General features: G+C 43.7%; 1 protein-coding gene across 1 annotated transcript in view; it reads right to left on the reverse strand.

The window, feature by feature from the left end:
* Nucleotides 1-15,041, reverse strand: part of LOC128831797 (dynein axonemal heavy chain 5-like) — a 279,614-nt gene that overhangs the window by 213,356 nt on the left and 51,217 nt on the right. Inside the window, exons 20-21 of the mRNA XM_054018564.1 lie at nt 13,190-13,329; nt 6,449-6,600 (exon numbers count right to left, since the gene is read on the reverse strand). Coding sequence (XP_053874539.1) covers nt 6,449-6,600; nt 13,190-13,329 — 292 coding nt within the window. The remainder of the gene's footprint in view (nt 1-6,448; nt 6,601-13,189; nt 13,330-15,041) is intronic.

Genomic DNA, 15,041 nt, shown 5'->3' on the forward strand with positions numbered 1-15,041 from the left:
AGTGCAATCACCGCACTATGTCCCTTCAGAACCATACAGTGGTCATCATTAAAATGTCATAGTTTATCCACACAGTGGTATTGGAATTGCCAAAATTATTTCCCGTACTAAGTAAAAAGATCGCTGGGGTATCTGATTTACTAACACGTGATAACAGTGCGCAAACTGATGTTTTTAATGGAAAATTCTGAACAAGAAAACTATCATATTTAACATGAACATCTCTTGTTAACAGACAGTTATTGAGTACACAAGCAAAAGTGAACTATGTTTTTTTGACTGTCAAAAAAAACCCAAACAATTTAACTTATTAATTTTGGAATCCAGAACCAAGATAAGGGTTAACCTTCACTACTGAAAAAATTGGACAAATGAGTCAGTCCATTAACTACACAGCATACATTTAAATTAAGCAATCCTAAATCCCTTTGCCCCTTGTTTCTCAAGCTCTACTTTAGGATGAATCCTATGTAATGATCCACATCTGAACAATTTTGGGATATTCTGGATGTGTTTTAGGAATCCCACTTCTATTTTTAATTGGATCTTATTAAACCGAACGTGGTTCCTTCCCCATCGGTGTGTGGTGGAGGTATGGAATGGTCTTGGAGCCCATGCACTGGAATGATATTCTGGAGATCCGGGTTCAACTCCTACCTCTCTTACAGATTTCAGCAATTTGCCTAACCTCTGCATCTGAGTCCTTCATCTGTAAAATGCATATATTGATTTTTCCCTACCTCACTGGAGTATTATGAGGATAAATTAATTCATGTCTGTAGGGTGCCCAGACACAAGTGATGAGTACCATATAAGTACCTAGAAATATAGATGCTAAGTGTAATCAGGTAGTCCCCTTATAGGTAGTGATGTCTTGGGCTCAGCCCATCCACTCCCATCACCTGGCATGGCCCTTTAAGATTTGGGGACATTTTGATGTATGCAAAGACCTAGGAAATAAGAAGGTTTGATAGAGAGGAAGATGCCCCAGAAATCAGTAGTATTTGGGAGCAAGTCATTTATTGTTTCTTTAAGGATCTAGAATCAGGAACTCTGCAGAGTGGATGGGGCAAGGTTCCCCTCTCACTCAACCAACTGGGGATGAGCTGTAAGGAAGAGGACCAGCATATATGCTGCCTCCTTCCTCAGAGCATGGCAGACACCAAGAGAAGGCTGCTTGCTGAATCTTCTGAGCCTGAGGACTGATTAGGGGTGCTGGAACCATTTGTATGTTGGGGGCACTGAGAGCCATTGAAACTGTAAGCCCTGTATATGATGGAAATCACTTCAAGAAGCAGCAACCCCAGTACCCCTAGTTCCAGCACCTAGGTGACTGAATGCAGAGCAACAAGGGGGCATGCTGAAGGGCAGCACTCGATGACATTGAGCAATTCACAATTGCGCACTTCAAAACCTGAAAGTGACAAGTACTTTTAACGCTCATTTAAATCAACTGGAGTTGACTGCACTCAGCACATCACAAATGAAAATGAGCAGTTGGCAGGATGAGGCCTTTAATCGGCTAGCAGGGGGTACTATTAAAGTGGCATATCCTGCTTGCTGATTTTGAGGTCCAAAATTGTCCTAAGAATAGCTCAGGATGGCAGAATTCTAGTAAAGAGATTCTGTACTCTGAGAAATGGGAAAGAAAGACTTAAAATGATCTAATTAATATTGAAATAAAAGATGCACTTTATAAGAACCAGTGCAAAATGTACTGGATAATTAATGCTTTGAAAAATCCCATTTAACTTCTACCAAACTAGGCACAAAAAGAAAGCATTTCATCCTCACTCAAGAAAAGCATGCGCTTCTAGGAAAGATTCTAATTCCCATCTCTAGTTCCTTAGAGCCACAGGAAGGCCAGCAGCAGCCACCCACATACCCCTGCTACCCGGTATAACTACTAGCTCAACAGACACACCAAAAAGCTGCCACAAAGAAAGCTGACCCAAAGAACCACATGGACCACTTCATCTGAAAGCATGAGTAAAAAACCTATGTTCCCAATATTCAAACTGTAAGGTTTTAAGAGGGCAGTCACTGCATTAACATCCTTCGGGTAGTGAGGTGGGAGTTAATAAAAAATGTTTAATTTTAATTTAAATTATATTTGCAACATCTTTCTTAATAAATGATATGTTACTGTACTGACCAGTACCAAAAAATCCTTTGAGCTGAGATTGTAAAACAAAACATGCTGCTGTTTAGTGTTATCTTGTTGTTTACATTTTAAAAAACAAAAGTAAAGCCATATACCAATCTGTCTCAACTGAAAAATGATCCACAAGCATAGCCTGTTGGCTTATTGTAGAACTGCAACATACTAATTCCTCCTAATGCCTTTACATTTAGGAATTTGGATCACTCATTACTGTATTACAGGGGTCGGCAACGTTCGGCACGCAGCTCGCCAGGGTAAGCACCCTAGCGGGCCGGGCCAATTTATTTACCTGCTAACGCCGCAGGTTTGGCCAATCGCGGCCCCCACTGGCCACGGTTCGCCGTCCCAGGCCAATGGGGGCAGCGGGAAGCCGCAGCCAGCATATCCCTCGGCCCGCGCCTGGAACCACGGCCAATGGAAGCTGCAGTGGCAGCACCTGGGGACGGGGCAGCGCGCGGAGACCCCTGGCTGCCCCTATGTGTAGGAGCCGGAGGGGGGACATGCTGCTGCTTCCAGGAGCTGCTTGAGGTAAGCGCTGCCTGGAGCCTGTACCCCTGACCTCCGCACCCCTCGGTCCCGGCCCGCAGCACCCTCCTGCACCCCAAACCCCTCATCCCCAGCCCCACCCCAGAGCCCGCACCCCCCCCACACCCCAACCCTCAATTTCATAAGCATTCATGACCAGCCATACAATTTCCATACCCAGATGTGGCCCTCAGGCCAAAATGTTTGCCCACCACTGTTTTATTGGATCGACTTCTGTTGGAGAAAGAGACAAGCTTTCGAGCTTACACAGAGCTTTTCTTCAGATCAGTGTAAGGTAGTCTAAATTACTGCAAATGCATGTAAGTTACACAACCTGAAACATCCCACCTGAAGGATTCCTTCTAAAGGCTCCTAAGTCTCTTTTGAAAATGGTAATTAGGCTGCTGCGTCACAGACAGAGGGGTGGATCCTGAATCGATCTGGTGAAACTGGTTGGGATTTGTTTTAAATTTGAATTTTGAGTCATTTTTAGTTTTCATTTACCCAGGAATGGTCAGCGATCACATGGGTGCCAAAGGCTTCAGTGGTGCAGTAAGATTGCCAGAGATGGACATACACAGAACATCCAACCAGACCATCTGAAGGATGTAGCGAGAGTTCAATACTTGATCTGAAAGGAGGCTACGTCCCTTTGAGATTTGCAATGATGATGATAATAATAATAACATAAGAACAGCCACAGTGGGTCAGACCAGTGGTTCATCTAGCCCAGGGGTCGGCAACCTTTCAGAAGTGGTGTGCCGAATCTTCATTTATTCACTGTAATTTAAGGTTTCGCGTGCCAGTAATACATGTTAACGTTTTTAGAAGGTCTCTTTCTATAAGTCTATAATATAGAACTAAACTATTCTTATATGTAAAGTAAATAAGGTTTTAAAAATGTTTAAGCTTCATTTAAAATTAAATTAAAATGCAGAGCCCCCCGGACCAGTGGCCAGGATCCGGGCAGTGTGAGTGCCACTGAAAATTAGCTCGCGTGCCGCCTTTGGCACGTGTGCCATAGGTTGCCTACCCCTGATCTAGCCCAATATCCAGTTTTCTGACAATGGCCATAGCCAGATACTTCAGAGGGAATTCTGAGTGATCCAGCCTGTCATGTAGTCCCAGCTTCTGGCTAGTTGGAGGTTTAGGAACACCTAAAGCATGGGGTTGTGTCTCTAACCATCTTGGATAATAGCCACTGATGGACCTATCCTGCATGAAAGTATCCAATTCTTTTTTTAACCTAGCTGCACTTTGGCCTTCACAACATCCCATGACAAGAAGTTCTACACGTCGACTGTGCATTGTGCGAAGAAGTACTTTTGTTTGCTTTAAACCTGCTGCCTTTTCATTTCACCAGGTGACCCCTAGTTCTTGTGTTATGTGAAGAAGTAAATAACACTTCACTATTCACTTTCTCTACACCAGTCATGATTTATAGAACACTATCATATCCCTCCTTAATCAGATCTCTTCTAAGCTGAACTGTCCCAGTCTTTTTAATCTCTCCTCATATGGAAGCTGTTCCATACTCCTAATAATTTTTGTTATCCTTCTCTGCACCTTTTCCAATTCTACTGTATATTTTTGAGGTGGGCTGACCAGAACTGTTTTCAGTACTGAATGTGTGAATGTTCTATGGATGTATATAGTGATATTATGATATTTTCTGTTTTATTATCTATCCCTTTCCTAATGGTTCCTGACATTCTGCTAGCTTTTTTTAACTGACACCACACGTTGAGCACATATTTTCAGAGCACTATCCACGATGACTCCAAGATCTCTTTCTTGAGTGGTAACAGTTAATTTAGATCCCAGCATTTTGTATATATAGTTGGGATTATGTTTTCCAATGTACACTACTTTGCATTTATCAACACTGAATTTAATCTGCCATTTTGTTGCCCAGTCAGTTTAGTGAAATCCCTTTGTAACTCATCGCACTCAGCTTTGGACTTATCCAATTAATTTTGAATCATCTGCAAATTTTGCCACATTCATTTATGAATATGTTGAACTGCACAGGTTTCAGTACAGGTCAATAAGGGACCCTGCTATTTACCTCTCTCCACTAAAACCTTTTATTCACATTGTAAATTAAAGTTCACACATTGTGCGCGTAATCTGGATAGATGGGGCAGGCACATCCCAGGCCTGACTGATAAGGCTGGACATATAAAATTTCCACCACAACCTACAATTTCCTGTCAGATTGTTACCTACAATGGTGACTGTTTCATAGAAGTGGTTTACGGACAAAATATTCTCCTTCAGCAGCTGTACTTCAAACCCTACAGATTTGTACTCCCCTCCTAAATCATGCAACTGCCATATGTTTAAATAAACATTAAATTAATAAACAAAAAATTCATTGGGAAGCCATTAGGGTTGCTATACTTACAAAACATACATGACACAAACCTACATAAACAAGGAAATGAAAAGTTAAGACACGCAATAATATGTACACTCTTCTCCTTCACCCACAGACACATGCCTTAACAATACCACCACTACCATACATCACAGAACACACACCTCATCCTTAACTTTGCCCCCTAGAGATCCTAAACTCCTATCACACCCTTTAATTGCCCTTCTACACACAACCCTTTACCAAACTACCTTCTCCCAACACAAACTGCTCTCCAAACATCCAGTGATGGGAGGAAAACTATCTGCTAACGGGGTGTGCGGAGAGGGAGAAGGGGGGGTCTGAATGAAGGTGACAGTACCTGCACTCTGGAGCATTGTAGTTGTAGCAATGGTAGGGTGTGTCCTTACTATTATTAATTATTATTATCATATTATCATTATATTACCAAGGATGGATTTTAAAACCTGGATTTATGTTATAATGGGTGGTGCCCAACTGTACTGATTTATTGATATGGATGTTTGGGATCTACATCTTTTTATTTAGTATTCCAATCTACCCAGATTTACTTTGAATGCTGTACAGATAACAATGTATGAATAACAGTAATGTCAGCAAATTAAAATATTTTTTAAAATTTCCTGCTGACTATTTTTGTATAAAACTAGAATTTTCTTCTCAAAATCAAGACTCACATAGTACAAGCAATAATTTTTTCTACAAGCTTGTATCCCTGACTGCTTTATTTTGAACAATAATTCCTCTTTCTATTAATGTAAATAGTATGGCACAGATTGTGACTGGCCTTTCCAGAGATGCATGGCTGTGTTTGAGCAATGAGTTTTCCTCCATCCCGTCTGAGCCCTGTAAAAGGGTCAGGGACAGTTGCAGTTCATCTGTTTAAGGAAGAACAGGGACAGCTCCCTTCAGGCAACATTGGGTATGCACACATCACCTCAGAGAAGGTTGGGAGAAGTCCGGGCAATGGCTCCATCCCTTATCCTCGTTGACCCTGCTTTCCTGGATGCTCAGGAAGGGACAGTACTTCCCTGAGAAACAATCATTGACCGAGTCCCCGCAGAACTATGAGGCAAAGCACCACCCCATTCATGTCCGTGCCTACCTAGTACAATCCATATAAATATAACTAAAATGTCATCACATTTACAATTAAACAAATGTAAAATATTTTAGTTTGTGTACATGAACACCATCCATCACTCACAACATGTAAAAGTAGATTGGAAAAAACTACAGAGTGCACTGCAGAGAACCATGTTCTACTGACAGTGGGACGTACCGAAAGACCTAATAGGTCTTTCCATCTGCAAACACTATGATTCTATGATTTGCATAGAAATAACAAAGATCCATACATGTGTCAATGTTTGGAGAAGTCCATGATAACTGTGTCAGGCCTGGAGTGAGGGATTCCTCAATTTGCTCCATAAATGGTTTCATCAGTGGTTCCAGAATAGCAGGAATTCCATTTACAAACTTCTTGTAATCAGTCAAAAGATCCTGAAGTCTGCAAGATACAATCGTATTTTTTTAAGGCTAGCAATCATTTTTGTATTTCTTTCCATTTACTTAAAATGCACATAAGTCTGGGCACATCTGCAATATTAATTAATAAAAATCCATTTATTTTGAACCAACATCCAAAACTAGAAACTCTCCCTAACTTACTCAAACTAAGACTCTCAATAACAACAACAAAACAAAAATCCTTACAGACACTTTACACATCATCAAGGAGAAGGAAATGGCACATATCTTTTTAAAAAAATCCTATGTAATTTACCTTTATTACTAGTGTGACAGATTGAGGGGGTGGGAGCAGAATGTTTGGGTCAAACTGCGAACTCCATCTTGTTTTGTGAATGGCATTTTGACTGTAACTTTCATTTTGGGGTGTGACCCTCATGGGCGCCGACTCAATGGGTGCTCCAGGGCTTGAGCACCCACAGAAAAAAACTAGTGGGTACTTAGCACCCACTGGCAGCCAGCTCCCCCTCTTCCTTCCCAGTGCCTCCCATCCATTGCCCAGCTCTGCCAATCAACTCTTCCCCCTCCCTCGCAGCACCTCCCACCCACCGTGATCAGCTGTTTCGCAGCGTGCAGGAGATGCTGGGGGGAGGGGAGGAGTGGGGAGAGGGCATGCTTGGCGGAGGCGGCTGAACTGGGTGGGAAGAGGAGGGGCAGGAAGAGGCAGGCTGGGGTGGGGGCTTGGGAGAAGGGGTGGGAGCAGGGCCTGGGGCGGAGCGTCGGTTTGAGCACCCCCGGGGCCCGGAGGAAGCCAGGGCTTGTGGTGACCCTCATGTGGTATTGCAACTCCTTTGTGAAAAAGGCATCCATTGGCAATCTAGGGCCATCAACATGGAATGAGTCTTTCCTAGTACAACTAGGGGTTTTCTATCCATAGGACCTTTGACTTCGACTCTCTACACAGAAACCGACGGAGGTGGGGCTGGAGCCAGGAACTTCTCCAGTGGAAGCACAAAGGTAACCAAGAGGGACAGAGTTTTACAAGGCGGCTGCTTCTCAGAGCAAGAGGCTAGAACTCCATAACACAGAGAGAAAAATAAAAGGCTAAGAGGGGCAGCCTAAGGATGCTGACCAAACCCAGGACTCCCGGCGGGGGTGAGATCAGACTTGGAGAGCTGCATTCAGGATTTTATTGTTTTTCAAAGATGTGTAACTAGGAAAAGTGACTAGTCACTACTCAAATGCAGGGAGCTTAGAAGCACATGGGATACAGCAGTTGGGTCCAGTCATAACAGACAGTATCAGTCCCAAGAGGGAAACTGGGCCAGACTGTGCTAACAAGCAACTGGTATAACATAACCTATGGGCAGGACACTGAATAATATGCATAGGTGGCCATTCAAATGGCTACAAAATAACCCTATTTCTTAAACTGCCACATAATGGTTCTCCAGAATCTAAGCCTTTACGGATGCAAAGAAAACTTTAAAAATGAAAATAATGTTCAGGTTTAGCACTGATACTAAACCTGTATGTTTAGTATCAGTGCTAAACCTGAGTCTGCTGACAGCCTGAAACAATCCTGGCCCAACAAGAGCTTTGTAACTGACTTCAGTGGAGCCAGGTTTTCACCCACCAGACTGCCCCTATATTAATCTCTATGTGTGTTAACTCCATGGACTAATGAGGACAATTTAAATGGGAGCACTGTTACTTATTTAACTACTGATCGCTTCAGCAAAAACATCCAGCTGTGGTGATTATCCATCATTGATGGATGAAGCAGCAGATACTGGGGCAAGATAACTAGCTGCTGTCAAAGAATGGGGAATTCAAATCTCCTTCACACAAATGTAAAGATGCCTCTGTTCCAGCCCAAAAGAGGAAGGGTAAGAACAGATGCATCCCCTCTCCACTGAAAAATTTTCCACAGCCTCTTGAGTGCAAAAAAAAAAAAAAAAAAAAAAAAAAAAAAAGTGTCTGCTATACCTTGTTGGATATCAAAAGGGGAGGTTACTGACCTGTAACTGCAGGTTCTTCAAGCTGTGTGGTCCCTATCTGTATTCCACAGTGGGCTACACATGTGTGCCATGTGCCCGGAGCCGGACAATTTGAAAGTAGTGTCCATTGGTTCGTGCATGTGCCCTGCTTCACCTCAGGCCTCCATCTGATGGGATAAAGGATGGGGCAGACTGACTGCCTCTCCAGTTCCTTCTCTACCATGAGTCAGATAAGATCTGAAGCAGAGGGGAAGGAGGGTGGGTAGTGGAATGAGATAGGGACCACACATCTCGAAGAATCTCCACTTCTTCTTTGAGTGATGGTCCCTATTGTATTCCACTGAAGGTGACTGACAAGCAGTACCTAAGTAGGAGGGGATGTGAGGATATAGATGGTAGAGCTGAGCGGAGTACCACTGTCCCAAAGGACGCATCAGCAGAGGAGTCCTGCACCAGGGCATAAATGTCTCACAAACATGTGACTGGAACCCCACATGGCTGCTTTACAGATGTCAAGGAGGGGCACCTTCTGAAGTGATGCCATAATTGTTGCTTGTGGTATGGTGGAATAACCTCTTACCCCAAGGGCGTTGGGGCGGAGGAAGATTCGATAGCGGATAAAGTGTAATGCAGTCAGAGATCTATCTGGAGATTCTCTGAGTGGAGAAGGCGTGCCCCATAATTCTTTCTGCTATGGCAACAAATAGTCTCAAGGATTTCCTGATAGGCTTTGTTCTTTGCGGGTAAAAGGCCAGGCCTGCCAAACACTGAGTCTTCATTCCTTTGTAGAAGGGTGCGATTTTAGGAAGAACACAAGTAAGTGAATTGATTGGTTAACGTGAAATTCTGAGATTACTTTAGGAGTGAATTTGGGGTATAGATGCACAGAAACCTTATCCTTATCAATATAGTACAAAAAGGATCTGCCATCTCACTGCAAGCTCACCAATCCTTCTATCTGAGGTAGGGTGACCAGACAGCAAGTGTGAAAAATCGGGATGGGAGTGGGGGGGGGGGGGTAATAGGATCCTATATAAGAAAAAGACCCAAAAATCGGGACTGTCCTTTTAAAATTGGGACATCTGGTCACCCTAACCTGAGGTGACAGCTACAAGAAAAGCAACCTTCATGGAAAGGAGAACATGAAGCAAGAAGCTAAAGGTTCTAAAGGGGGCCTACGGGTACTGAGAGAACAAGGTTTATGTCCCACTGGGGAGAAGTCTTCTGAATAGAGGAGAAAGTTCTGATTAGGCCTTTCCAGAATCTATTGGTCAGTGGATGTGCAAAGACCGGGCAGCCATGAGAAGGTGGATGGTATGCACTGATTGCTGCCAAGTGGTCTTTCAAGGAGTTGATGGACAAGCCTGATGTCTTCAAAGATAGGATATAGTCCAAGATGAGGGGAATAGCTGCAGTTTCTGGGAGAATGCCTCTTTGATGTACCCAAGAAGAAAAGCGCTTCCATTTAGCTAGGTAAGATCTTCTAGTAGAGTCCTTTCTACTGTTCGAAAAAACATCTCACACAGCTGTGGAGCATGAATGTTTTAAGAATGATGCCCACCCAAATATCAAGCCGTATGGCATAGAGGACGCAGATCGGGGTGCTTGAGCTTGCTGTTCCACTAGGTCAGGAGCTCAGGAAACGTTGGGCGGAGGACTGGTGTTCAGGACGACATGCATAGGAGGTTGGGAAACAAAAACTGTCTGGGCTAGAGGGGGGCGATCAGGATGAACTGTGCCCTGTCCTGCTGGATTTTGCGTAGAACTCATGGTAGGAGTGGTAGCAGAGGGAAGGCAGAGCTGAACTAGTCCAACCAAGAAAGAAGCAGAGTGGAGGGTAACCCTGGAGTCCTTCAGGGTATGGAGGGACTCATCAGTCTTTTGGTTGAAAAGCTGCGATTCATTGAAGGAGAGGTCCTCAATGACATTCTGGGCCTCTTAGGGAACCCTTACACATGGAGCCATGACTCCCTGTGCATGACGATGGCAGTAGCCATAGTTCTAGAGGAAATATCTGCGGCATCGACTGAGGATTGAAGAACGGTCTTGACTATCAGTTTGCCTTCATCTATCAGAGCTTGGAAACGAGCTCTGTCCTGCTGCAAAAGGCTGTCAGTAAATCCCACAATCTTGGCGTAGTTGAGGAAATCATATTTAGCCAGTAGTGCCTGGTAATTGGCTATCCTGAACTGGAGACTGGATGCTGAGAAGACGTTTCTCCCCAACAGATCCAAACGTTTACCCTCTTTATCAGGAGGAGTAGTCCAGGCTCTTTCAGAAATGGCTTGGACTACCACTGAGTTGGGAACAGGATGAAAAAACAAAAATTCCTTTGGTTGCCACATAGTAATGCTTCTCTGTCCTTTTCAGGGAGAACAGGTGGCAGGGGTGTGCCAAACTGTCCCAGTTGGCTGCAGTATGGCTTCATTAATAGGAAGAGCTATTCTGTTGGGTCCAAATGTATGGAGAATGTCTCTGAGTTTGTGCTGGGAGTCCTAGATTTCTTCAAGACGAATCTGAAGTTCTACAGCAACTCTGCAAAGAAGGTCCTGGAACTATCTGAAGTCACTGGTGGGTGAGGAGAGAGATGTAGGAGTCACTGCTTTGTCTGGAGACGAAGACAACCGTCTGACTGGTTCCAGCAGAACCGCAGTTTCTGGTGTGTAATGTTCCTTCTCCTTTTCTGTCATATTCGGGTGCATAGCTGAGTGTTCCTTTAGAGAGGGGGCAAGTGGTGGTGACTCCCTAGCAAATCGGGTCGACTCTGTAGGGGAGAACTGGTCCCAAGATCCTCAATATGGCCAGTAGGAAAGGTCAACAGGTGGTCGCAGGGGCTCCCATGGCATGGGGTACATCAACAGCTCCGAGTTGGATGAGGCAGAGGTTGGCCCCAAACCACTGCAGATCTTTTGGGTGACAGAGGATACATAGGATACGGGGGGGAAAGGTTCATCGAGTGGTTCAGAATCTCCCAATTAAGAGAAGGTTGATTCTGGTTCCAACGGCAGTACTGTCGGAGCTGTCAGAGGGAAGATATTCCCTGTATGGATGGGGTCAAACTCCTTCCAGCTGTCAACTCCCGCAGTGGTGTTATTATCTCTCTGGACATGGAGGGCCCCTGATGAGGAAGGGAATTCCGGATCCAGGACAGCAAAAATGTCCTGTGGAGCAGTAATGGATTCAGATCTCTCTGGTGTGAGAGGGGTTCTACTTGTTCGAGCCACTGGAGGCGGCAAGGAAGATAGTGCCCGAAGTTGGCAATGATCGGACTTTGTCAGTACTGATCAATACTGGGGTTTTGGAGGTGCCAAGGATAACAGTACCAACTGATCACGGTCCGGTACCAATGTAGCCCAATACTTATAAATTTTCTTGTCATGCCTCTTGGACTTCGGCTGTACTAAGTCCTCATGGGCTGAGCTGATGGGCTTACTTAGAGCCAAATCCAATTTCTTTGGAGTGGATTTAGAGGAAGACTGTCTCATGCTTATAAGCGTGCTTCCTGGATTCCTGACAAGATCCTGCCAGAGGGCTTGGGGGTGGGGGTGGAGGTAGACTGGCAGATTGATTGGCACCTAGTTGCAATGTCGGCTTCCCTGAGGCCGCACAGGCAGCACTGGTGGTCATCACTAGCCGAGAAGGATTGCGGACAGGAAGAGCAGAGTTTGAAGCCCAGAATCCTGAGTGTAGTCCAGGACCCAAACAGAGTCCAAAACACTAAACTGTACAAACTGTTAAAACTATTTATAAAACTAGATCTAATTCTTATTTTGTAGGATGAAGCTGAAGCTACGGACACAGGAGATTCCAACCCAAACCATGCAGCGATAAGAAGGAATTGGAATGGAAGTCAGTCCGTCCCATCGTTTACCCCCTTGAACGGAGGCATGAAGTGAACCAGGGCACATGTAGGGACACTACTTTCAGATTATCCAGCTCTGGGTGCATGGTGCACATGCATAACCCATAGTGGAACACAACAGGGACCATCACTCGAAGAAGGATCCCAATTTCCCCTTCCCAGCTGCCAAATTCTCCAGTTTTTCCCTGACAACTTCTATAGGGCAGTTATCCATTGTCAACAGAAAAATCTTCTACACATTAATAGCTGAAAATCTGGGGACAGAATAAAATAAATTGATTTTTCACCAAAATAAAGAAATAAGTAACACAAGGAATACTATATTGACAGTACTTTGTACTGCACTTGGATTGTAGCAGGGACAATTAGTAGGGAGAGGAATTGGAGTGCAGTGCTCCATAATTCTAGCACCAATGCAGCATAGTTTTGGCCTAATGTGCCACACAAGACATGGAGATTTGCATATGAGAGAATGTCCTTGTCTTTGGAATGATTGCAAGAGTTCAAAGGGACTGTAAGGAAAAGGCATAAGAAAAGAGTATTGATGATTTCTAATGATCAGGTATTTATGGAGATGGAAGCCATGGGACCACTACATTGTGGACAATATTATTAAAAAAGGGTGGGCAAATGTACTTAGATTCCATTGGACTCTACTAACATCTGTCATAAGGAAAAGTTATTATAATAACCAAAAAAGCAGGTAGAAATGAGGCCCAAAAGAAAATTTCCAGATAAAGATGAAATCAAATTAAGTGTTCACTAACTTCATTTGCTGTTCTTTAATCTGTTCTTCTTCTGCACACATACCAAGGGCAACATCTGGAACTTCAAAATTCATTTTTTTCAGGTATTTTGTTTCACACAGTACTTTGAGGACCATGGGATCCAAATTCACAAATAATTCCTTCACACACCAGAACAGGAGGAGGAGAAAAAACAACAGTGAACATAAAGTGACAGTTTGGTGGTCACATAGGCTGTGTGATTTTTCTGAAAAATGTATAAAGTGTAGTACAGATGACTAACCAAGATTTTGAAAATGGGCGCCTACATTTAGACTCCTGAACCCATACTCAGGCACCTCTATACATAACTGGATTTTCCAAGAGCTGAGCAACCAGCAACTCCCACTGACTTCATTGTGCTATGAATCTTTCACTGTATCCTTATCATTTGAATAAAAATATTGGCTAGAACAGTCTTCTTTCTCCATACACTGTGGTCAGAAAACCCAAAACTTGCTAAGCTAGAAAATTATTCCTGCCAATATGAAAATAAAAATGTACATGGTCAGTAGTTTTCTAACTACACAAGAACAATTGCTTATCATCAGAAACTAGCAAAAAAGTCAGTCAAAGCAAAAAGGCAAAAAAAAAAAAAAAAAAGGCAGTTAAAAAAGCAAACAGCATGTTAGGAATCATTAAAAAGGGGATAGAGAATAAGACGGAGAATATATTATTGCCCTTATATAAATCCATGGTACACCCACATCTTGAATACTGCGTACAGAGGTGGTCTCTTCATCTCAAAAAAGATATACTGGCACTAGAAAAGGTTCAGAGAAAGGCAACTAGGGAAACGGTGGGGGCGAAGGACCTCTCTGGTTTCAAGATTAAGTTAGATAAGTTTATGGAGGGAATGGTTTAAATGGAAAAACATGATTTTAGCCAAATGAAAAACCGTGCCTTGGTAGGTAAATAGTATAATGGCCAACGAGGGTCAGGCTGGAGACTCTTGCCTACACGCTCAGGGTTTTACTGATCGCCATATTTGGGGTCGGGAAGGAATTTTCCTCCAGGGCAGATTGGCAGAGGCCCTGGAGGTTTTTCGCCTTCCTCCGCAGCATGGGGCAGGGATCGCTAGCAGGAGGGTTCTCTGCCAATTGAAGTCACTAAGCCACAGGATTTGGGGACTTCAACAGCAGAGTCAAGGGAAAGGGTAGGGACGGCTTTGTGGCCTGCAACATGCAGGGGGTCAGACCAGATGATCATAATGGTCCCTTCTGACCTTAAAGTCTATGAGTCTATGAACTAAAATGATTAGGGGTTTGGAACGGGTCCCATATGGGCAGAGATTAAAGAGGCTAGGACTTTTCAGCTTGGAAAAGAAGAGACTAAGTGGGGATATGATAAAGGAATATAAAATCATGAGTGGTGTGGCGAAAGTGAATAAGGAAAAGTTATTTACTTGTTCCCATAATATAAGAACTAGGGGCCACCAAATTAAATTAATGGGCAGCAGGTTTAAAACAAATAAAAGGAAGTTCTTCTTCTCACAGTATACAGTCAACCTGTGGAACTCCTTGCCTGAGGAGGTTGTGAAGGCAGGACTATAACAGGGTTTAAAAGAGAACTAGATAAATTCATGGATGTTAAGTCCATTAATAGCTATTAGCCAGAATGAGTAAGGAATGGTGTCCCTAGCCTCCTGGATTGCAGGAGAGAGATCACTTGACCATTACCTGTTAGGTTCACTCCCTCTGGGGCACCTGGCATTGGCCACTGTCAGCAGACAGGATACTGGGCTGGCTGGACCTTTGATCTGACCCAGTACGGCCATTCTTATGTTCTTAAAAAAAGTTATATTTTAGCGACAAAGCAGCCTTTCAGCTATCTG

This window comes from Malaclemys terrapin, chromosome 2 (assembly GCF_027887155.1).
Source record: "Malaclemys terrapin pileata isolate rMalTer1 chromosome 2, rMalTer1.hap1, whole genome shotgun sequence".
Lineage (NCBI taxonomy): Eukaryota > Metazoa > Chordata > Testudines > Emydidae > Malaclemys > Malaclemys terrapin.